This window comes from Megalobrama amblycephala, linkage group LG3, assembly GCF_018812025.1.
Source record: "Megalobrama amblycephala isolate DHTTF-2021 linkage group LG3, ASM1881202v1, whole genome shotgun sequence".
NCBI lineage: Eukaryota > Metazoa > Chordata > Actinopteri > Cypriniformes > Xenocyprididae > Megalobrama > Megalobrama amblycephala.
Window position 1 is genome coordinate 48992866 of NC_063046.1, and position 26715 is coordinate 49019580.

Below are 26715 nucleotides of genomic sequence, written 5' to 3' on the forward strand. Positions count from 1 at the left end.
TGCTACACATATGCTTCCATACGGAACAGTGATATGATGTTATACTGCAGTATGGTAATTTAAATGCTATGCTGTATATTCAGTTAAGATTCATGTTAATAGGATGGAATTATTTTGATGTCAATTCCAATAGAGCTCAGCACAGTGTCAGCTGGAATTGCATCAAAGAAAAAACACAGAGGAAACAAGCAACCTTTTTTTTTCTGTGATTATTGAGCTAACATTGTTCAAATTCCATCTTCCATTGAAATAATAACAGTAAATCTATTATTCTCTTGTTGCCTTTTCTCTTACAAACACTTTACAAACAGAGCTTTTTTCTTACTCTCAAGAGAAGTGTAGAAACATATTACCGAAGGGCTCTTCTTTTCCTTGTTCTGCCCTCCTTCCTCTCTTTTTGTCTTTTTAATTATTGAAGAGCATGTTACCTTTCCCAGGGAAATCAATACGGAGCTGCTGTAGCTTTGTCTCTGCTAACACGCCTGAGCTTTTCTCTTTACCCAGCTTGTCCAAACAGGCACACAAACACATATTTAGCTAGGCTGTGCTCAAAAAGTCTCTTTGTTAATTTGTTTCTTTGTTCCACTTCAGTGAACTTTATCTGTTTTCTTAAATGTAATCTTAACACTTAGCCACAAACCTCTTTATTTGTTTATCTCTTCCTGTTTCTGTTGGCTTGGATTCTTTACAGAGAAATGACATGACTGGTTTCTCCAGGGATAACAACTGTCATGACTTACCTGGTGTGATTGACAGTTGAGGGCTGTAGGACTGATGTTAGGTGAGGATGACAGTGATGATGAAGATGGTGCAGGTGAAGGTAGACTGTTTTGACGAGCATTGCAAAGAACATAGTTGGACAGGACGGTGAGACATTTTGTGAGGTAAACACACACACACACACACACACACACACACACACACACACACACACACACACACACACACACACACACACACACACACACATAGACAGACATAAAGCATTAAAAATGAGATGGAGGTGCAGGGATAGTATTAGTCTGTTAAAGTATTAACATGCATGTACACACACACACACACACACACACACACACACACACACACACACACACACGCGCACACACACACATTTTTTTCTTACCCTCAGAGTGATGGGACAGGATGAGTAGGTTGACACATGACGCTCCAGCCCCAGAGCCAAAGATAGTGATCCGTTCAGGGTCGCCACCGAAGTGTCCAATATTCTCATTCAGCCAACGCAAGGCCTGGATTTGATCCAAGAGGCCGTAGTTCCCTTTAGCAGACTGATCTCCTGTGCTAAGAAAACCTGCAGTTAAGAAAAGGAGAAAAGGAAAAATACAGACAGATTTGTTAAAGGGGTGATGAACTGAGAAATCAAATTTTCCTTGAGCTTTTGACATATAAGAGGTCATCATACTATAAGAATATATTGTAAGTTTCAGAACTGAAAACTTCCTTATTAGTCCAATAAACTGACTGACACGTGCAAAACTACCGTTTTATTCAACGAATCTCTTAGTTATATAGCGTTTGCACTGTTAGTGAAGATGAAAGTGTTTGTTAGTGTACAGAAATTGAGTTGCAATGACGAGATCACTGCTTTCATGTGCTCAACATGTCTGTGATCGACTACAATGTTCATCACTGCAACCTTTCATGCCACGATCTAAATATAATGCCATAGATCTAAATGTAATGCAACACTTTTCATGATTAGTTAACCTTGAGAGCTGTAATAGTAAAAACACGCTAAAAGAGAGAGTAATACTTGGCTATTTCAAATGGAAAGATGTTAGCCAATCACAGCAGACACGCCCCTTAAAACAGAGCATTTAAACCAGAGGGCTAAAATCAGGGTAGGAAAAATTTCTTTTATTTCTAAATTATGAAAATTTTTTGATGTAAAAAGCATACTAACATTATAAGTGCACCACAGGAAACATTATAAAACAATAAAACAACGCAGTTCATGACCCCTTTATTTGACAGCAGTGTTAACTAAAACTACTAAACTAAAACTTGTTTTCAGTAAATAAAATACAGCTGATATAAAATAAAATATAAATATGGACCCTTTTCACAGGCTTTTCTCGCAAGTCATTGTAGTTGTTTAAACTTCTATAGTGGTGAACATGAGACAACAGCAAATATAATTTTTGTATTCCAATTTGCTCCAATAGCAAAATAATTTTTTTTAAAATAAATACATGATAGAGTTTTCACGACTTTCCAAAAGAGGTGAAAAATAGAGAGATTGATTACAGCAGTCAGAAGAAAGAAAGATGTCAAATTTGCCGGCACTCCCTCAGCAGCCGCTGTATTTGATAAACCCTCACAGCAGCGTTCATTCATTATTTTGTAATTAACTGCCAAGGTAATATAACACAAATTATGGCATTATAAATGTATATTACATTTTTAAAAAATGCAAATATATGAAAAACTTGACTAGATGTGCAATGTTGATAAATGTGGAAATGCATCATCACAGTCTGTGAAAAGAGTCCATTAGATGAGAAACTTAAAGTGCCCCTATTCTACTTTTTTAAAGATTCCTAATTTTATGTTGGAGGTCTCCTACAATAGATGCATGAAAAAAAAACAACACTTAATTTAATTTCTCAAAAAGTCTGAAACGATTCGTTTGAAGATTCAGATTCATTTCAGAATTGATTCTTTCTTTTAGGAGATAATAGATTTATTTGTTGTGCACTTTAATCTCTAAAACTTTATAGATCTTTTACATTCACAAGCAGCTATAGTACACACTGCATGAAAGGTAATATTTGAAAATAATAAATAATCTAATAAATAAAATAAAAATAATAAATAAGATAAAAAAATATATTTTTTTTTCAGAAATTATACAGAAAAAAATTATTAAAGAGGTCACATAATGCCACTTTTACAAGATAAGTCTCTGATGTCCCCAGAATACCCCATAGATAATTTTTTATAGCATGTTAAATTTGTCACTTTTGTTTACAGGTAAGCAAAAATGCTCAGTTTTTGTGTGTGTCCCTTTAAATGCAAATGAGCTGCTGCTCCAAAGAAGAGGGCGGAGTTTCAAGAGCTTGTGTTTGTTAGCAGCTCCAATTACCTCATGCAGACTCACTGAAAATATCAGAAACTGTTCAGCCTTTTATGTTCAAACTGGAGTCGGACAATGATGGAGAGACTCAACATGTAGAATGCAGCAGGACATTTCTGAATGGTTAGTTGATAAATTTATGTAGCTGATGTGGAGTTAACTATCTTATAGTCATTGATTAGCATATTCTGTCATGATACTCTATAAATCGCTCATGTAGGAACTGTTGTAAGATGCCTACAGAGCCAGAGAATACATGCTGCTTTTATGACATGCTACTGCATTTGTGTTACGTACTGTATTTTAACATGGCCTCACCCCTTTGTTGCGTGTTCTTGGGGGCGGGGTTTATGTAAATTGTAGGGTTAGTGATGTCACTAACCCGGCAAGAAGCTCGTTGTAGTCCCTACCAGCCATTTGTTGTAGTCCTTAAACAGAGAATTCTTTAAAAGAAAATATCTCCCTTTGCTTTGATCTTTGAGCGCCCTAACTTTGTAGATGTTGTTTATGCTTAAATAGCAACATTACACACTAGCTAAAGTTAAAAAATGTGAAATCATAATCAACCACCCCTTTAAACTTGAACCAAAATTAAAATGAAAACTGAAAGCAAAAGCTATAAAAAATTAAAAATAAAAGCTGTAACAAAATACTGTAACAGAATATAAATGATATTAAATAACCCTAATTAAGAGTGCAATAACGCCATCATTTTGTCATTGTTTAGCAGCAAATCATCTATAAAACTGAAGTGAACTGCTGGACTGTAGCACAGTAAAGAAGAGAAGAAGAAAGAATGTTGGACTGAAAAAAATAAACAAAAACATTTGATTTGGCAATGAACCACTGATCTTATTGAGTCAAATGTCTTCTGATAACAGCAGTGTAAGAATGAAGGTGAGAGTTTATGTGAGACATTAGAAAATACAGAGAAGAAGAAAGAAAGAAAGAGTGAGCAAGTGAGTGAGTGAGAGAATGAGTGGGTGCTCTAATTTGGAAAAAAACTGTTTCATCTGCCTCCAAGTCACCAGGAACTTTACTGATCAAAGTCTGACATGCACACACACGCACACGCACACGCACACACACACACACACACACACACACACACACACACACACACACACACACACACACACACACACAAGCATATGATAATATCTCCAGAGCGCACGTAGAAATATTCCACTGGAAATAAAACGCCTGGACCAAACTGCCTCATACATGGCTGCCTTGGTGGCAGGTTAGTCAGTGACTTAACAGACAGGACTTCTGAAGAGCTGTTTCCATCCAATGTTGCAAATTTATTGCACAAAATCGCATAAAATATACAGCATAAAGCACCATTTTCATCCAGTGAGTCGAAGAGAACAAAATTGTCACTTCCTGATAAACTGTCTCCAAATATCTCTAAGAAAAATGGAAGTTGCTGCAGTAGGAGAAGCCACTGTGGGTCTTTTTCATAAACGGCTTGCGCCTCAGAGCACGCAGACAAAACACAATAACTGTGGTCTTGTTATCTTGCTTTCGGAGGCAGATGCCTGCTGTTTGAGAACGCAGTCATGTAAAACAGTTCTGGGAGGTAATTATAACGAATCACTTTGATGACAGACTTTGGCTCAGGCATTTCAGAATGACCAAAACAACATGTCGGTCCACCGGTCCAGTTATGCCGTCCCATTGCAAAGCCACATGTCTTTTTTGATGCATAGAGGAATTTATTAGGTAAATGTGTTTCCATTGTAATTTATGCGTGTTACGTCATATGAAAACTATGAATATTTGACATATGGACACAAACAACTTGACAGTTAATGATCACAAACAAGTTTCCTCTTCCTCTGATCTAAAACAGATAAAAATTATAATTTTTTGAAATATATATAAATTAATTATTTGTTTTTGAAAGAAGTCTCTTATGTTCACCATGGCTGCATTTTTTATTAACGATAAAAACAGTAATACTATTAAAATTTAAAATAACTGTTTTCTATTTTAATATTTTAAAATGCCATTTATTCCTGAGATAGGAAAGCTGAATTTTCAGCATCATTACTCCAGTCTTCAGTGTCTCATGATCCTTCAGAAATCATTGGAATATGCTGATTTGCTGCTCAAGAAACAATATTATCAATGCAGAAAACAGCTGTACTGCTTAATATTTTTGTGGAAACTGTGATACATTTTCTTCTGGATTCTTTAAAGGTCCCGTTTTTCGTGGTTTTTTGAAGCTTTGATTGTGTTTATAGTGTGCAATATAACATGTGTTCATGTTTCGCGTGTAAAAAAACACAGTATTTTTCACATAATTTACTTATCTGTATACCACTGTCATAAAAACGGGCTGATGACTTCCTTGTTCTATGAAGTCCCTCCTTCAGAAATACGTAACGAGTTCTGATTGTGCCAGCGGTTCCTGTGTTGTGATTCGACAGCAGCTTAGCGAACCCAGAGCCATAGAGAGAGCGCACCTTGCCCGGAAAGGTCACGTCTCTTACCATAACGTGTGCTGCACATAGTTTTACATGTGGATTATTGTGGTGTCGTGCCGAATGAACACAAAAGACAATAATTCCCGAGAGACTGAACTCTTTAATCTCCACAAGCAGCGACAGAAAATGTACAACGTTAGCACTCACTCAGAAGAGTACCTCATACGGAAAACAGCCATATACATAAACATAGTCCCCTCTTGTGGCCATTATGTGCACTGCAGTCCAACATTAACTATTGCAGTAAGGATACCACAATTATAATTTTCGGGAACTGAGTTAAACATAAATTGTAACCATTGATCTCTAAGTACAGCGTCCCTGGGAAGGCCAAACAAAGTTGATTGGACTGCGGGATGAAAATAACAGCGTTTCGACGACATGGCGACAAACACACTCTACAAACGCAACCCTTGCTCTTCTCCGTGGGAGCGCAACAAGACCACGCCCCTTTTTTGTGTATTCCTGTGGGCGGAGGTTAGTCAAAAACTGTTTTAGTGACGTCATTAAAGAAGGAAGTAGAGGGATGTAGTCCAAACTGGCCGTTCGATGTAGGCGACTTCTGTTAAATAAAATATCTCGCTTGGCATTGAACTTTGAGCTTTAAAATTTTACAGATTTTATTTATACTCTAACAGCAACATTACACACTAACTAAAGTTTGAAACATGGGATCACGAAGAACGGGACCTTTAATAAATAAAAAGTTCAAAAGAACGGCATTTATTTGAAATAGAGTATTTTGTAACATTGTAAATGTCTTTACTGTCACTATTGATTCATTGAATGTGTCCTTGCTGAAAAAAAAAAAAAAATCTACTGACCCCAAGTTTCGACCAGTAGTGGATAACTAATTTACAGCTTTCAACCACTCTGTCAGAGACTATTTTCAGTCTGATTATGGGCTAGAAAGAATAAAAAGAAGTACCAACCCGATGAAGGCATCTTAGTAAAGAGGATGTTATGTAAACATTGAACTCTGATGTGTCTTGATGCCTTCCTACATCCATATACTGCCTGTGAAGGTGCATCTTTCAGCTTTCAGACAGCTGTATTCTCACTTCTCAAAAATACATGAGCACAGAACTCTTCTTACTCTTCTCACCTAAGACCTTTCTGCTGGAATATCATGAGACTACCTGAATTCATAAGTACTTGTGTGATTCATAAGTCTGAGGTTGCTAGGAGATAAGAGAGGTTAGATTATGGTTGTGGAAGGACAGTTAACAATGTAGATTTATATATCACAGGATTCAGAGCTTGACAGTGTGACAGCTGTGACTTTGCTATGCATAAAATGATCATAAACAACACACACACACATCCATATTTTATTCACGCTATTTCATCATGTTTTTCAGTATAGCATGGCCTTACAGGTAAGACTAAAAGACTACGTTCACAGTGCCAGTTTTTGGGATTGACAACCACATTTACCATAGTGACAGTGACCAAACTAACATCAAAGATGGCAGTGTCCATAAAACTGAAAGTGAAAAGTGAAGGCCAAGTATAACATACTCAGAATTTGTCCTCTGCGTTTAACCCATCCAAGTTAGTGCACACACACACTAGGAGTAGTGATTAATGAACACACACACTGCAAACCGTGGACACACACACCCAGAGCAGTGGGCAGCCATTTTGCTGTGGCACCCAGGGAGCGATTGGGGGGTTAGGTGCCTTGCTCAAGGGCATCTCAGTCATTTCCTGCCAGTATTGAGAATCAATCCTGCAACCTTCAGGTTACCAGTCTGACTCTCTAACCATTAGGTCACGACTGCCTTATCACATTTGATGCAACAAAAGTCCAATCGGGCCACAAGTTTATCCATCAAATCTTCATTAACCGAACTGTGTATGAATGTAAACGTATTAAGGACTCAAAAACAGGACCGACAACCGTATTCTGCTGCTGCTGTGTGAGTCCTACATCAACCCCAAACAAACATCATAAATCTGTTGCGCATATATATGCAGAATGAATTTCTCTGTAACTCATTCATAAATTCATGCTTCATGTAAAAGGACAACTAGGAAACAATTTTGTATAATTCTTGTCGCTTTTTATTGAAAGCATAAGGGGCAAATTCACTAAAAAGTTGTGCCAGTTTAACATGCACATGATCAAATGGTGGAGCCATCATGCCACTCCCAATTGCATAATTTCTTTAGTGAAATGGGCGCTAAAACAACTCAAACAGCACAATGAAATAAACGGTGCTAACAGTGGGACACAATTCTTTCCTAGTCAATTGCTCCCAAAGTGTACCATTATTATGACAATTTTTAATCAATTCCAGCCCCTCAGTACACTGTTAGCATTCAGTCCACATCCACACATAGAATGTGGAGAGAGATATTTGGATTATTCCTCAAAGAGCATCAAAATAGACTGTGCAAAAACATCACATCAAAGAGCGTCAGTTGTGGAAATGAGATTATCTGCGGCTGTTTAGATTTATTACGTCACCTTTAGTGCATTTCTCACCGCAGTCAAATGATTTGCTAGTACAATGCAACCTCTTGCTCAAACATGTCTGTTGGCCTTAAATCTCCTTGCGAAACTTAAAATAACAAGTTTAAATTGTTTTTTGGCCCGAGCTTTGTGAGCAGCCATTAAAACCACCACGGTCATTACTGAGATTTCACCCCCTAACATCTTCAGCTTTAGATTGATCTTCATTATCATTATTTCTAGGCTCTGTCAGATACATTATCCTGAAGATGTGTGTGTGTGTGTGCACTGCTGTCAGTAGTTAAACGACTCTGTAAAATTGGCTCTAAAAGAATCCTCAGTAGAAATGTGGACTGGAAAATAAGACCCCATTTTTCTGATTAGCTATTGTGTTTCTCTGTGTGTGTGTGTGTGTGTGTGTGTGTGTGTGTGTGTGTGTGCGTATGTTTGTACATGTGCACAACACCTGCTGAACTGCACTGAAGACCTAAGGTGACATTTCCTATATTGGCTTTAAAAAGATAATTTGCTTTTGCAATACAGCACAACCAATTATTTTATATAACCATAATGTTAAATTATACCTATTTTGACATTTGACATTTGTGGATCATTTTCTAAATGCCTGGATTTGAGCAGAAAAAATGACGTCTGTAGTTCAGCTCTGGAAACCAGCTGACTTGCCTATTGTCTGATGGGTCATTCGTACAGTAACTTTTTGTTATCATTAGTTTCAGTTATATATTTTGTAGGCCTGTCAAAATAACACGTTAATTTCGATTAATTAATCTGAGAAAAAATAACGCGTTAAAAAAAATAACGCAGATTAATCCATTTCGTATTGACCTATGAACCTTTAGTCGTTCTAGCCGACTGTAAAATGAAGGAGGGAGACGACTGCTGCGCTGACGAACAGAACGAGCAGAGCTCCTCCCTCGTGCGCGCGAGCTCTCTTTGTCTTCAAAGTAAGCACCGTCTTTGCACTCTCTCTACCTCACACATAATAATCTAAGTCAATTGACACAATGCTAAAAGTTCATAAGACGAAATCCATGTTTCACGAGGCGCATTCGGAGAATGTTTTTCCTGAATAACCGCTGGGTGTGAGTAGTGCTCAAAAGAACGTCACCTCATCTTCTCTGACAGGCGCCCTGCACGTGCAGCTGACATAAACCACACTTTCAGTAAACAAAAAGAAAATCCTATCCAGTGGTGAAGTGTTTTCTGTGTTGACAAATCTTTTGCGATGTCCTAATAACAGTCGCGATTCGCACGCAACGCATCAACGTCCGCTAATGTCCCATTCGCGACCTAATGACTCATTTGAACAGATTCATTTGAATGAATCATGACAACAACTGATCTGTCCACACGATCTATAATGAATCATTTACTCGAAACAACTCTGAAATGAGAACATAAGTGTGCTTACCCCATTTAGCAAGAGTGGTTAGTAAAATTAGCCTTAATAATCCACAATATTTTCAGGTTATTTAAATGACAATGTTAGTAAATTAGGCCTACCTATAAAATCAGTTAGTTTAGACTGGAGTGAGGTGAAACCAGAACAAAGCAAGTTGTTGTTAGTTAGGTGCATTCAATTGTATATGGTAGAAAATTATATTATTAGTTAATATAACTTCTAAATGCTACTTTTTAATACTTTTCAGGTTTAGCAAAAAAGCATCTTCTCTTACAAAGCTATAAAATCACTTCTTTTTTTTTTTTTTTTTGCAAAGAGGGCAAGAAAGAATTACAGTGAGAGTGACGGGTACTTTATTATCAGTATCGGGCTCGCAGATCACGTGGGTAGGGCACTTTCTACTGTTTGTGTGGATGACCATGTCTGTCACCACCGAAGACCATTTTTGACCCAGGAAAAACCCTGCATTGATTCATTTGAATTGAAATATTTAATACTTTCACAGCAAAAATTACGTATGCGATTAATTTAGATTAATTAATCACAGAGTATGTAATTAATTAGATTAAAATTTTTAATCGATTGACAGCCCTAATATTTTGACATAGTTGATATTTTACCACAATATCATAACTAAATGAACATGGGGTGAATTTTTAAATCATTACACTACTTTGAGCAGATGTTTCTGTATTTGCCATATCCCCGGGTGCTGTGAAACTTCTGACATGGAAAAACTGGTGATTCATTAAGAAATATTACAAGTGTTCCTTCAGTTTTTCCATTCCCTCATCGAATGTTTCAAACAAAACATGTTTTCTTGGGCCTTTTCCATCTTGTTAATTAATTTATTACTTAATGTCACTTTCCATTAGTCTTTTGTAATTTCCCTTTAAATAAGTCAGTTCCTTAATCACATCCTCCTCCAGGAAAGGACAACATCATGTCAGGCGGTAAAACAACAGCATAAACTGTAAGTATTAGTAAACCATTTGGTTTGTTAACTCTTAAACATTTCATTCTTTTTCGATACAACTACAGACGACAATACCTACATTTCAAAAGATGTTAAAAATATCAGTTATAAAAGTCAGCACTGTTATGTAAGCTAACTCTCAATCACTTGGCTCTTTATTTTCATCCTGTCAGATTCAATTCTGTTCTTGCATCTTGCAGTTTTCTTGTAATGCTGTAAAAAAAGGTCTGTTGTAGCCTTTCACATAAGTCCATCCTTGACACAAGAACACACGAATATTCAGTTTTTCAAGAGTTTTAAAGACAGCTGCTCTTATTTTGCCTCCTACACTCTTAAAAGTAAAGACTCTTTATAAGTGGTTCCATGAAGAGACTTTAACATCCATGAAACATTTACATACCTTAAAGGTGCCATAGAATTGAAAATTTAATTTACCTCGGCATAGTTGAATAACAAGAGTTCAGTACATGGAAATGACATACAGTGAGTCTCAAACTCCATTGTTTCCTCTTTCTTATGTAAATCTCATTTGTTTAAAAGACCTCCGAAGAACAGGCGAATCTCAACATAACACCAACTGTTATGCAACAGTCGGGATCATTAATATGTACGCCCCCAATATTTGCATATGCCAGCTCATGTTCAAGCATTAGACAAGGCAGTATTAACGTCTGGATCTGTGCACAGCTGAATCATCAGACTAGGTAGGCAAACAAGGACAATAGTGAAAAATGGCAGATGGAGCAATAACTGACATGATCCATGATATCATGATATTTGTAAACTGTCTTTCTAAATGTTTCGTTAGCATGTTGCTAATGTACTGTTAAATGTGGTTAAAGTTACCATTGTTTCTTACTGTATTCACGGAGATCAGAGTCATGTCGTTATTTTCATTATGATACACTTGCTGTCTGTATAATTTATAAACAACTTCATTCTTTATAAATCTCTCCAACAGTGTGTAATGTTAGCTTTAGCCTGTTAGTCACACATAGGCTACTATCAAACTCATTCAGAATCAAACGTAATCATCCAAATAAATACCATACTTACATGATCGGTTATGCTGCATGACGAACACTTTGTAAAGATCCATTTTGAGGGTTATATTACCTGTGTGAACTTTGTTTATGCTATGTATTATAGAGTTGCGAGCTCAGGGGCGGGGAGCGAGGGCATTTAAAGGGGGAGCACGCTGAAATGGCGCATATTTAATGATGCCCCAAAATAGGCAGTTAAAAAAATGAATTAAAAGAAATCTATGGGGTATTTTGAGCTGAAACTTCACAGACACATTCAAGGGACACCTTAGACTTATATTACATCTTGTGAAAAAGTGTTCTGGGGCACATTTAAAAGATTCTTTATAGTGGAAAAGGTTCTTAGATTTTTAAAATGTTCTTCAAACTAAGGAAAAATGGTTCTTTAAGGACTCTTCGAGGAACCAAAAATGGTTCTTCTATGGCATCGCTGCAAAACCCCTCCAAAAAACATTTGGAATCGTTAAAGTGTGAACCATAATGCCCACTTATATAGCATGATTTGACTGATTCACATTGTGTGTGCATTGTGATATAAATGCAAATGTAAAAACAATGTACCTAAAAATAATTTCAAAATTCTGAGCATAATCTCATGCGGTACTAAATTACTTGAACATCAGCAGTAATGCAGTGTGTATTTTTTTAAAATTCACAACTGCTTGGTGACAACATACCGTGTGCAAGTGGGTGTTTATGTGTGTTTGTTGCTATTATGTGTAGTTTCTCACAGTTTTCTGCTGTGATTCCCACTGTGTTTGCAGGGACAAGACTGAGAAAGCCACACACACACAGTCTCACATACACTCACATGAAAGAACATATGGAGGAGATAGACACATGAGACTGCTATAGAAACTGTTTACTGAAAGTAAGCACAGAGATGTATGCATGTCTTACTATTCCGTTAGAATGACATTTGAACCAAAATAATGAGCTGGGGTCTCTTTCTGTTGCTTTCTACTTCTCTGTTTGATTCTTTCTCTCTTCCTCCCTCTTCCATTTGCTCTCATTTGCTGTGCCCTCGCACACTCTACTGGCCCTCCTTCCCAGGGTAATGGGGGGTGAAATAGGGGTGACAGTGGGCATTTGTAGTCCGGCACTGCATGATGGAACAAAGAAACACACAAGCGCTGAAACACACACCTCCACAGGTGCTCTACAGCCTGTCTGCAATACCAAGGCTTTAGAAAAGAGTAGACGTAATGCATTTAAACACTCCAGTTTAAATACAACACTTATTTAAACAAAATGTGCTAGGCCTGCACAGCTCAAGAACAGATGTGCTCGCTGTATAAGTAATGTGTGAATGTGTCAGGGCCACGCGCCATTCAGAACTGAATAGAGAATGCCATTTAAATTTCAGTTCAGTGCCTGAATTTCTCTCGAAAAACCCACATTAACAGAAACTCTTCTAAATTAGAATAACAAAACATTCATTACTCCCTTATCATTAATCTTGAGCAAAATCTCTAAAATCTCCCTTATCATTAATCTTGTGCAAAAAAACATTATATAACATTTCATTTGAGCATTTACTCTCCCTTTCGAGTGTCATGGGCAAAGCATGTTGGGAAAAAGAAATCCCAGTCCAGTTTCAGTTAAACTTAAGTTAGTCTAAATTAAAAGAAATGAGTTCATACAACTCAAAACTATGAAACAGTTCAGTTTACATGAAATATGTCAGTGCTGTGAACTCGAAAGAAAAAGAAAGTTCGAAATATTCCTAACAGTTAATTTAACTGAACTAATTTGTTCAATTTAAGTTTATCCTACTCAAACCAATTAAGCATTTTGAGCATTATGGTTTACAGTGTTGTTGAATATAAAAAACCATATTCCTAGCATTAGGATCCTTTGAAAGGTAATGTTATTTTTAGTCCTGTATCGCTCTTCTCTCCTAGTTATCTCACAAGCTAATGTGTGGGGCTAACGTTACAATGATAAAATAGGTACTGATTTCTTCTGTGGAGACGGCGTTTCACCTATCTAAGATAGGCACATTCTGGGACGAGTCAATCGCTGTTACAACCACGCCTTCCCGGACTCCAGTTCCCACGAGCCTCTTTGTCTGCACACCTGAACTCACTTCCCTCATAAGTCTTCCCGCCATTTCCCTGGATTCCCTGCACCTGTTGTCCTCATCAGCACTCCCTTTAAGTTGGACTCACTCCCTGCACTCATTTGTCGGTTCTATTGTTTGATTTGATGTAGGGCTGGGCGATGTATCGAATGCTTTTGTCACGCGCATTTCTTCAGTAAAGCCGGTTCCCTGATTACCGCTAAATCGCCATCACCTGCTAAATCATGGCGTCATGGCGATACATATCGATATTGAACGCGATATTGCGTGGCTTATCAGTGAACTACGGCTCTGTCTATTAAATGCCGCTCCATTTGAAAGCAGGTGATGGCGATTTAGCGGTAATCAGGGAACCGGCTTTACTGAAGAAATGCGCGTGACAAAAGCATTCGATACATCGCCCAGCCCTAATTTGATGTGTTGTGTTCCTGTTATGCTCCCTAGTGTGAATAAAGCTCTCTATTTGTAGATTTCCATATTCACCTCATCTCTACAGCAACACATCGTGACAATCGCTGGGCCTGCATCATCAAAACTTCTTATTGGACTAACAATTTTTATAGTACGATGACCTCTTATATATCAAAAGCTCAAGGAAAAGTTGATTTCTCAATTCATGACCCCTTTAAAATGATTTGTGAAGAAATTCATATTACTGTTAACCTTAGTAAAGTCAAACTTTAAATATATTGGCTTGACGAAGCTTGGTTTACAAGTTTAGAAACAGCTTAAAAACCCTTTAAGTTGGAGGTTTATAGGCAGAAAAACTAGATATTGTTTCCTGCCTGTAAAGTAAACCTTAAACTTTAAGGGTTTTAAACAGCAAATTCTGTGACTCAGTTAAAACAAATACATTTTATTTTGAGATGAGAGGACTGTGGGTGAAACTGAGGATGGTTAATGATTAATAATTAACATTCTGGCTCCTTTGTGTTTAACAGATGGTGCTTGAACCATGAATACCATCTCTTAGAATCCTGACTCTGTCTTTCTCTGTCTCCTCTGAACTTTTGTGCATTACTGTCAAATTTTGTTCCGCAGTGTGAGAGACTGACTCTGTGTGACCGCTTCCCTGAGAGTGTCCAGGCAGCATCATGCTTCAGTGGTTGCATGACTTCCTGTGATCCCACGCTGCGTTTCCTCCCACAGCTCAGAACTTTCCCACCTCTTTCTGTTCACTTTCATGGCACTCAGGCCAACAGCAGCTCAAGCACTCAAACAAATCTTTTTCCTCTCATACCCTCTCATTCTCTGCCCTGCTTTCTTGCCTTGCAGCATAATTAAAAAAATGCAAATGATATGATAAACTACAATTCATTTTGATGATGCAGATTGTGGCCGTTTGTGTTGAATCGAATGTGGTGAATATTTGAATAAATCTGTCTGATATCAGCTGTGTGTGCTGATAAGCATGAAATGAACAGGGCCAAGAATACGAGGCTACATCTGTTTGGTGTAAAAAGGTGGAGGATCTGGACATGGCTGGAAGGTCAAAGGGTCAGAACTGTACAGTACTGACATATTCAGGTGAAACTGTCAAGAAAAGTCTGGGTTATATTTTTAATACACAAAATCATAGACGATTTATAGAATTCAAGAATTAGGATAATATGAGATGAAGAATTATTTTGCATTGCAGTAATGAGGGGGGAAATATGCTTAATTGTCATGGAAAAAAGGCTTTATTTTATTTAAATGAAATAGAATTTCTTATTTCTGTCTTTTGATTTAGGAAGGAAATATGACCTGGACATTTTCTTAAAAGGTTTCACGATTTTTCCCATTCTTTACATGCACTGTGCCAGTAGTCTGTACAGTACATCCACAATCTCTTATAAATCCATATAACCTTCCTCTTTGTCTGTCTCTAAATTCCTCCTTTCTTTGCCCTGAAAAAAAAGCTGCCAGTCAAAATTGCCAGTGGTTCAATGATGGAAGTGAAAGCGATGGACTCATGCATTCATAACTCACACTATAAATAAATGAATACAATAAATTATACATTAATGTCATAATGTTTTTTCTTCATTATTGGGAATATTTCAGCAGAGAAAGAAAGAGAGAGAGATGCACTCTCACACAATGCCTGGACTCCCGTTGAGCCTTTCAGAATTTCACAAAACTTTCATAATGTTTTGCAACTGGCTGACATTTATTAATAATCATCTATAAAAACTAATGGCTCATAAATACAGATTAGAATCCCACTGTTTCATATTTCTATGGTCATACTTTCCATTGTCTAACCAGATGAGAAATAAAGAGAGAAACAGAAATCTGCTTAGCAGGGAGAAAATGTGCTAGATGATAAAGAGTCTGGCTGCCAATTCTGACAAAGAACTGCCTGGTTAGACAGGAAGAGAGTGTCTGATCGACATGCAAATCTGCATTTATCAGAAAGAAATGATACCGAAATAATAGACTGATGTGGGAAAAAAAAATCAATTTAAATTGCAGCACGACAGTCTCCAGGAATGGCTGCACACAAAATGTCTTAAAATTGTGGAAAATGCATTCAGACTCTGATCAGATATTTCTGCTTGTCCAAAGGTAATAAGTATAGAGTATTTTACAAATACTGAAGATAATATTGCACAGACATAAGAAAATATAGCAGAATATACATTTCTGTTTTTGGATATCTTGTTAACTAGCAACTACAGTAAGTGTCTGAAAAAAAACTTTCAAAGATTTGATGCAAAACTGTGGCATCGTCAAAAGCTCTTGTTGTTTTACCCCGGTACCTTGTAAAGATGATTTCTTTATTTTTCTACTAAAAATAAATAAAAACAAAGACTAATAAAAAACAACAACCCTGTGTGGCCATAATCCTGTAAGCTGCTTAAATTCAACTGGCCCGTCTGAGTCTTAAACATTAAATGTTTAAGTCCTTAGCCCCTTTCATACAGCAATCCCAGTAAATACCGTAAATCCATTCACACATCTGTACCAAAATCCCGGTAAACTCTGTAATGTCAATCATCGGAAATGACCTTTAAATTTTTCATCCACCTGGATGAGGAGAAGCGCTTTAGTTACATTTTTTTTTTTTAAACTTCTGAGTGACAGGCATAAGATGATGATATCACAGAACTCGGTTTTGCTCTAAAACATGGGACACATAATAATTACTATATTACTGCAGTTACTATAATATGCCCGAGCCCGAGATCTCAACGGTCAGCTTTATAATTGGCCCAAAGCAGACTTCTTATGTCAGCACGTTACGACCTTGTACATGCTTGTACCAGTAATCTTCATTTGTTCACACACAGCATCATATTGGTAATTTACTGCTAATCAGAGTGACCGCAGAACCTGATTTCAACAAGTACAACATGTTCCAGGATCAACATATTTTTTGATCCTGGAACAACCCGATCAACCAATCAGATTTGAGGGACAAGTTTACAGTTACAACCAGGGTTATGTGCTTCTACATCAGTGTTATTCACCTATCATTTCCCATTTTGATTTTAGGGATAAGTTAAGGGTAGAGTTAGGTTTAGGGGTGGGGATGGGGTTAGGATTCAATTTTCAGACAGGAATGTTGTTCCAGGATCAACAAAATATGTTGACCCAGGAGCAAGTCTAACTCAGCAAAAATCGTGCAGGGTGACCACCTGGTTATTGCTCTGTTGCAGGACATTAGATGTAATTTTGCGGGACAATGCGGGACACATGTAGAGAGATAAATTTACCACTATTATACTATGTAAATATTGATTTACATTAGTTGGAAAGCCTATTAGCATCATGTTGGATGATAATGTTTTAAAGGGATAGTTCACCCAAAAATGAAAATTTGATGTTTATCTGCTTACCCCCAGTGCATCCAAGATGTAGGTGAATTTGTTTCTTCAGTCGAACGCAAATTATGATTTTTAACTGCAACCGCTGCCGTCTGTCAGTCAAATAATAGCAGTGGATAGGAACTTCAACTATAACAGTAAATAAAACTTGCTTAGACAAATCCAAATTAAACCCTGCGGCTCGTGACGACACATTAATGTCTTAAGACACGAAACGATCGGTTTGTGTGAGAAACCGAACAGTATTTATATCATTTTTTACCTCTAAAACACCACTATGTCCAACTCCGTTCAGCTTCCTGTTAGTGAGGTCAAAAAACGCGTTCTGACGACGGAAGTGATGTCTCGCCCATATACTTCAATGAGCGCGAGACAACACTTCCGTTGTCAGAGCGCGATCAGACCTCACACACCGGAAGCTGAACGGAGTTGGACATAGTGGTGTATTAAAGGTAAAAAATGATATAAATACTGTTCGGTTTCTCACACAAACCGATCGTTTCGTGTCTTAAGACATCAATGTGTCGTCACGAGCCGCAGGGTTTAATTTGGATTTGTCTAAGCAAGTTTTATTTACTGTTATAGTTGAAGTTCCTATCCACTGCTATTATTTGACTGACAGAGGGCAGCGGTTGCAGTTAAAAATCATAATTTGCGTTCGACTGAAGAAAAAAAGGCACCTACATCTTGGATGCCCTGGGGGTAAGCAGATAAACATCAAATTTTCATTTTTGGGTGAACTATCCCTTTAAATCATCAAGTTTTTTTTTAATTGTGACCAGCTTTGCGACAACCACTCAATTTGCCCAGGTTCGAGTGACGCAATGTAATTTACTCTACAGAACCTATTCAGTTTGCTAAATATAATGAACTGAAATTATAACATAGTAGGTAAAAATCACATTTTGTACTAAAATACATTTATTTAAGCTGCTGTCCAACTTTTTTTGTCAAAATTTACAAAAATTATATAATGAGAATGTACAACATGAATCCATTTTCCAAACCGTGTTTTTATCTTACCCTGAATCATTATGGTACACTTATAATAAGTGTTTATATTCGGACTATTTCAGACCGGACTGGTAGGACTCGCCACAGAGTATCACAGTAACTGTGTGACTCGCCATAGACATACACAGAGAAAAGTAGCTCCGGCTACAATGTTCTTCCGCAAGATGCATGCAGTTCTGTTTATTAACCGCTAGAGGGCCAAAAATATCAGACTGCAGCTTTAAGAAGTGACTAGCTTATTTTCCTTTATTAGACTATGCAAACAATAAATGTGTTTTACCGGATTCAGTGCATCTTGAACTTTTATTTTTTGTTGAATCTGGCAGGATGTTCTTAAGGCCAGAACACACCAAGCCGACGCCGACAAACTAGTGGCAACGAAAGCAGACTGCGGGGTTGGCTCACGTCGGCAGCGTCTGTGTCCAAAGTTGCCCAGACACACCAAACCGACGCTAAATAGCCAGCGGCCAAGCAGCACGTCAGTTCTGCGCCTGCGTGAGATGAAATGCCTTTCCGAAACAGCAGGCGGCAGTAGCTGAACAGCCAATCAGAATGATCCAATGGCCCGACGGACCGACGAGCTCCAATGGCGATTTAACATGTTGAATCGGCCGAAAAAAGGCAGATGAGGACCAACTTCAGCCGACGGTGCGGAACACACTGAGAAAACTTAGTCAGCCGATGAAGAAAAACTGCCCGACGGCCGACCGTCGGCTTGGTGTGTTCCTGCCTTTATCCAGTACATATCTAGATGAAGCCCTGGTTGGTGTAGCTATATTTTGCGAGTTTTGATGAGGCCCACACTGATTCCTTTGCACAATCCAGTCTTCAGATGAAAAATCCTTCCTCCGCCCTAGCTATAACATGACGGCTGCATGCAAATTGCATTTTTTGGGGGACAGTTGGTCACTCTAATGGTAATGTTACAACCGCCAGAACTGATTTACCGTTTTTTCCTTTTCTTTCTGAAAAGATCCTGTTTACACATGATCTCTTAATGGTAATTTACCAGTAAAGACTGTATGTGTGAAAGGGGCTTGTAAGTATAGACTTTGCTTTATAGGTGGAGTCTGTCAGGAGAAGGAGAGACTTAATTTGCATAAACTTTTATGCATAGGAAGTTTTTAAGGGTGTTTTTTTTTTTCAAAATACTGAATATATTTTCTGGAGTTTCTTTAATGTGTTTCTTACTCTGCATCCGTTTCTTTTTTCTCCCTCTCTTTTTATTCTGCAGTGTGCAGGGTTTGGATAGTTTGGCTTCTGGGAGATTCTTGAGTTTTTGTGTTTACCCACTGTGTGTAGGGAACAGCGCAATGCACCAGTGCTACCTGAAAACACACAGTTATACACACTTTCTGTCTCTATTTCTCACAGACAAAAAGAAACAATCTAATACAGACACACTCAGCAGACTCAACCTCTTTTTTTTTAGGATTGACACACAATGATATTAGTATCTCTGTGTATGAGTGTAAGAATGAGACCTTTAACTTCGGCTACACTTTATTTCAATAGTCCACCTCAGACATCCTCCTAACTTTAAGTAACTTTGCAACTATATGTCAACTAGTAGACTTTTAGGGTAGGTTAGTATCAGTAGAAAAATTTGATATGTACACTAAACAAAATTATAAACGCAACACTTTTGTTTTTGCCCCCATTTTTCATGAGCTGAACTCAAAGATCTAAGACTTTTTCTTTGTACACAAAAGGCCTATTTCTCTCAAATATTGTTCACAAATCTGTCTAAATCTGTGTTAGTGAGCACTTCTCCTTTGCAGAGATAATCCATCCACCTCTCAGGTGTGGCATATCAAGATGCTGATTAGACAGCATGATTATTGCACAGATTATTGCCTTAGGCTGGCCACAATAAAAGGCCACTGTAAAATGTGCAGTTTTATCACACAGCACAATGCCACAGATGTCGCAAGTTTTGAGGGAGCGTGCAATTGGCATGCTGACTGCAGGAATGTCCACCAGAGCCGCTGACCGTGAATTGAATGTTCATTTCTCTACCTATGCCATCTCCAAAGGCGTTTCAGAGAATTTGGCAGTACATCCAACCGGCCTCACAACCGCAGACTACGTGTAACCAGCCCAGTACCTCCACATCCAGCATCTTCACCTCCAAGATCGTCTGAGACCAGCCACCCGGACAGCTGCTGCAACAATCGGTTTGCATAACCAAAGAATTTGCTCATCTGCATGCTCGTCGTCCTCATCGGGGTCTCGACCTGACTGCAGTTCATCGTCGTAACTGACTTGAGTGGGCAAATGCACACATTCGATGACGTCTGGCAGGTGTTCTCTTCACGGATGAATCCCGGTTTTCACTGTACAGGGCAGATGGCAGACAGCCTGTATGACGTCGTGTGGGTGAGCGGCAAAGGAGAAGTGCTCACTAACACAGATTTAGACAGATTTGTGAACAATATTTGAGACAAATAGGCCTTTTGTGTACACAGAAAAAGTCTTTGAAATCTTTGAGTTCAGCTCATGAAAAATGGGGGTAAAAACATAAGTGTTGCATTTATAATTTTGTTCATTGTAGCTGCAAAGTTACTTATAGTCAGTAGAATGTTTGTTGGTGGAGCATCAAAATAAAGTGTTAGCAGACATTAAGGAAACAATCGAGACTGTCCTCTAAAATGAAAAAAAAAAGACCCTATAGGTCGTTTTTCAAGCACCTTATTACAACCTATATTTACGTTTTGAAGTCATGCGCCCTCTAGTGAGCATAAAAATAATGACAGCGTCATGACTGTCATTACCAATCAAAATGCGTGTTCATTTAAATGCAATGTGTGGACTTTTTACACCATTTCTCCTATTTCCATTTGGCAAAACTAACTTTTTATTAACGATTACACCCACCCCCATCCCTAAACCTAACATTAGGGTTTTATAGTGCATACACACTTTATGAGCACATGTGTTCCATGGGATCGAACCCACGATCGCATGATCACACGATGGCATATTGTTATTGCAATGCTCTACCAATTGAGCTACGCGAAACCTGAAACATGACGCAGAAAAAAGGGAACAATACATTAAAGTGTCCTGTTGTCGAAAGGGGCTCAATTTTAGCAAACGCTCCTATGGGTCGTATTTCATGAATTAAAATGAAAGTGTCCTGTTGTCGATAGGGGCACAACTTTAGTAAACGCTCCTAAGGGTCAGGGAAGAGACAAATGACCTATATGGTCATATTGGTTGGAGAACATTTTGAAACAATCTAATACTCTAATGAGAATTAGATGACAAAGTTACATATAGTTAGCAGAATGTCTAAAGTGGACTATTCAAATAAAGTGTTATTAAGTGTATAAACTGTAATTTTATTCCATTTAATCTGAAAAAGATAAATTAAAAAAGTTAAATGCTGGCCATGCTGTTGTTAGCAATGCTGGCCTATCAATCTAAACAGCTGAAAAGTGCCCAAAACCCCTTAAAAACAGCCAACAGACCAGCCTGAGAGACCAGCTGAGACCAACAAGCCATTTTACACTGATGTTTTTTTTTTTTTTTTTTGCAGAGATGGTAATGGTAATAGTATCAGTGCATTTATGGTAACAATGAAGCAACAGCAACAGCAACAGCGCCAGATACATTTCTAGAAAAAAAGAGATGAGTAAGAGATGGAAAATGCGGAGGCTCACTGGGAGAATGACGAGAAGAACACACAAGGAGGAAAAGACAGAGAGACAGCAAGAAAGAAATGTTCTCATATTTATTTGATGATGGAGAAGAGGCTTTTACTGGCAGGTGTAAAGAGCCCTCTCCTCTGTTAGAGAAACAGTCCCAGATAGACAGAGAGCTAAAAACATTCATTTCTGTTCATACTACACACACACACACACACACACACACACACACACACACACACACACACACACACACACACACACACACCAGCTTAAATAAAAAGTTACTGTTCTCATGCGCTGTCATTTATATTTTAACACAAAATATGATATTTACTTACACACATTATCTCTCAGCTTGAGAAAACATTCAATCTCCTGCATGAGAAGACTTTCTTTGATGGAGGGAAGGGTGTGGCCTCACAGTTAAAGGTGCAGTAAGTGATTTCTGAAAGACGCTGTTGAAAGTGGATCGCATCGAGCACCACCATACACTTGTAACCAATCAGCAGTAGGGGGCGTGTCCACTCATAATGGGGAGCAATGAAGGGAGGGGTGTGTTTGTTTAGGTTGATTTCAAATATCAACAGTGTTTCTCAAAAATCGCTTACTGCACCTTTAAAGGTGAATGATGCAGATATAACGCCAGCAGAAGTCACTTATACTTCATTAAATATATAATAAACAGTTACTTGAAATTCATAATGCATGGAACAGTTTTGACAGGATGTTGTTTGTTTATGTTGTGTAGTGATACAAAGATCTGTTTGGTGAAGCGGACATAGCTGTGCTTTACTGTAAATAAAACACGGCTTTTGACCAATCGGCATCAAGGACCGGAACTATCCATTTTGTAATGAGTGTTCCACTGCTGCTGAAAGGCCAATCATGGCAGCCACAGTTCACTGTTGCCTGGCAACCTTCCAAAGCTGCTGCAAAGAGACTTGCCTGTGCTGTGACGAGACAATTCTGGTCTGTCTACATCTGTTTCTGTCCTTCTCTCTGTGACTCTATATCTCTCTGTGAGTGTGTGTGTGTATGCGTGTTTGTACAACACATGTTCCTCTTTAGAATGACACACGTGTGTGTGAGTGTATGAATATGTATTTGTGTTTGTGGGTCCATTTGTTTGTCATGAATTTGCAGCTTCAGGTAAGCAGCACATACCTAAAGAGATAACAGAGGAGATTAAAAAAAGTGATAGAAAACTTGGAGAAAGATTCATCAAGATGGAGGGAGAGAGTAAATGTGGTGAGCGGTCTGCAGGAAGACGGCACCAGGAGAGATTGAAATAGACAAAGATAAACACAGAAAGCAAAGAATGAGAGAAAACAAGGTGAGACTAAAACACACAGAACGTGATAAACATCAAGATGGAGAGTGAAAGAAAGGGTAAATTAAAAAAGCACTAGCTGGGTTCACATATTTTTATGAGAATACTGGGATATAGCAATAAAATTGCTAGATGGAAACACTGAGATGTGAACTCAATTTACAAAATGCACATAAAAATGTATACAAGTTGAAGTGGAATTTTTGATTTACTGATTGGTTGTGCACATAAACTACAATGAAAAAAAAAAATCAAATAAATTCATCAGTAGTGTGACTTTGTCTCAACAAGTAATAATTCCAGCAACAAAAGAAAAAATGTTACTTTGGTTATACTGAAATGCTAGATCCAAAGCCAAAATAATTCTTTTTTATTTTATATTTTAAAAATATTTATATAATACATTTTTGTAATAAATAATTAAAATTAATTTACTTAAAGGTGCCCAAGAATGCTTTTTCACAAGATGTAATATAAGTCTAAGGTGTCTCCTGAATGTGTCTGTGAAGTTTCAGCTCAAAATACCCCATAGATTTTTTTAAATTAATTTTTTTAACTGCCTATTTTGGGGCATCATTAACTATGCACTGATTTACACTCGGCGCCGCCCCCTTAAATCGTGTGCTCCCTGCCACACAAGCTGTCGACTATATTACAGCGCATTTACAAAGTTCACACAGCTAATATAACCCTCAAATGGATCTTTACAAGATGTTCGTCATGCATGCTGTATGCATGCTTCGAATTATGTGAGTAAAGTATTTATTTGGATGTTAACGTTTTATTCTGAGTGAATTTGAGGCTGTCCTCCGTGGCTAACGGCTAATGCTACACTGTTGGAGAGATTTATAAAGAATGAAGTTGTGTTTATGAATTATACAGACTGCAAGTGTTTAAAAAATGAAAATAGCGACGGCTCTTGTCTCCGTGAATACAGTAAGAAACGATGGTAACTTTAACCTCATTTAACAGTACATTAGCAACATGCTAACGAAACATTTAGAAAGACAATTTACAAATATCAGTAAAAATATCATGCTATCATGGATTATGTCAGTTATTATTGCTCCATCTGCCATTTTTCGCTGTTGTTCTTGCTTGCTTACCTAGTCTGATGATTCGGCTGTGTGCAGCTCCAGACGTTAATACTGGCTTGTGTAATCCCTTGAACATGGGCTGGCATTATGCAAATATTGGGGGCGTACATATTAATGATCCCGACTGTTACGTAACAGTCGGTGTTATGTTGAGATTCGCCTGTTCTTCGGAGGTCGTTTAAACAAATGAGATTTATATAAGAAGGAGGAAACAATGGGGTTTGAGACTCACTGTATGTCTTTGACATGAGCGTTGATGCTCACTATGTTCATTTAACAGAAGTTTTGAAGTGCAAAAAATCATGTGAGTCAACTCACTACACATCATGAACCGTGAAAGATATTTTAAAAAACAATCCGTTATGTAATTATGTTTCAGCTTAAACAGTTATAGCTAGACAGGTAATGAACATAATCTAGCTAATATTTATAATCAATTTACAGCTTAAATGTTGCAAGGATATGTAACATTCATAGTATTTTATCATAATGTACTTTTAAATTACATATAAAAACTATAGGTTAAAGTCTGTAAACAAACTTTGATGCTGGCTTGAGAAAGCCTGAATAGGCAGCCTGGCAGCCCTCTATATTTACACCGTTGACCTTCCCTTAAGGCCCCGGTATACTTCAAACGAAATCGAATAAAGAACTGATGTGATGTCATTTCGAACAAAATCAGGCCAAAACGAAGTTCGTTTTGTGTTCTTTTTGGAAGTTCGAAACGGCTTGCCAAAGCGAACTTTCAGGAAAAGTTCGTTCCAGCACCAAAACACCTTCGTACTACCATTGGTCAGTGACGATAACGTAACAGGAGGTGTGTGCTGAGGCTCCGCCTTCACTCACGTGGACCGCGTCTCTGACTCATTTGATCTGTTGAGTTTGTTGAGGTAAGATCTCCGTGGGTGAAAACATGAACAGACTAGATAGCTGCTTTATAGTACAAAATGAAGTTGTGCTTGTAAAAAAATGAGGCACTGACACTATTTTTCATGTTTGATACTGTAAAGCTGCTTGATTTTAAGCAATCCATTGAATAAAGTGCTATATGAAGACGTGACGTGACTGGAGTGCTACTTTGCAGAGCTCGTGCTAACATACCCATGTTGTTATGATCAGACGCTTTTCTTATGATTTCTATAGTAAATGCTTACTGTTTTCTCATTTTTGTTGTGTTTATTTTGTTACTGAGAAGAAAGTGCACGGCACATATTTACATATTCATCTAAACGTCGCTCTTAGCAGTGTGGGCGGCGTCAGATGTTAATTTACAGTATATCGCTGGTCACACATTTCGAACTTCGTTTTACCCCTAAACGAAGAACGAAAAAGAAGTTCGTTTGAAGTATACCGGAGCCTTTACACCTTAACCCACTCTTAAACCTACCCATACTACCAAACCTGTCCTAACCTCACCAGTGTCCCATCTCAGTAGCAGCACAAATGTTCTGCAATACAATGTGAACACAGTTAGTACAATGTACTTACTCTTTAACAAATAATGTCAAAAAGATGTCTCTTGTTCATAAATGCTTGTAGAGACTTTGTACAACCAAAACGTTGTCATGACATCATCAGTGTCCCAATGTGTAGTGAGCCCGGGTCCTTACTGTCCTTACCAGTGCCCGAATTCATGTACACGATATACTGGTTCATGCATAGGGAGCTGACTGAGACACCCACGTAGTTATGTAAATGACAAGGAAGAAACTCCACAGCAAAGACTCTGGAATGGAGTACTATGGTAAAATCTGTGCATCACAAATGCTACTCCTAGATAACTACATCTGTGAGTCTGTGACACCATTCTGGGGTAGTTTATTAGTATTTGACAGGCAGTGTGTGTGTACTTCTCTTGAGCTCCATCTATCATTCTCCACACACACACACAGAATAATATTGCGTTTTGAAATGATGGATCTCACTTCATGCTTTATAAAACAGATTTTTCCCCCCAACCTCTTCTTTATGAAAATTAAAAATTCAACATTTTCCCCATCAATCTAATATTTCAAACCAGAGACTCATTACTCCACTAATTAGTACTGTGAATATCTCATTTTCACCAAAATATTAAATCACGCTCTGATTATAATGAGAAAATTATGATACGATCATTAAATATGCTGATGGTACTGATTATTCCAGAATTAAAAAGGCTTCATATGTTCAATATCCAATCAATGTGTGTGAGAGAGAGCAATATGGCCACATTCATCATCCCTTGCATTAGGCTCCTT

General features: G+C 37.9%; 1 protein-coding gene across 4 annotated transcripts in view; it reads right to left on the reverse strand.

Annotated features, from left to right (window-relative positions):
* nlgn2a (neuroligin 2a) overlaps positions 1-26715 on the reverse strand; it is a 239911-nt gene that overhangs the window by 11609 nt on the left and 201587 nt on the right. For all 4 annotated transcript variants that reach the window (XM_048185892.1, XM_048185894.1, XM_048185890.1 and 1 more), the window contains one exon: positions 1124-1309. In XM_048185892.1, coding sequence (XP_048041849.1) covers positions 1124-1309 — 186 coding nt within the window. The remainder of the gene's footprint in view (positions 1-1123; positions 1310-26715) is intronic.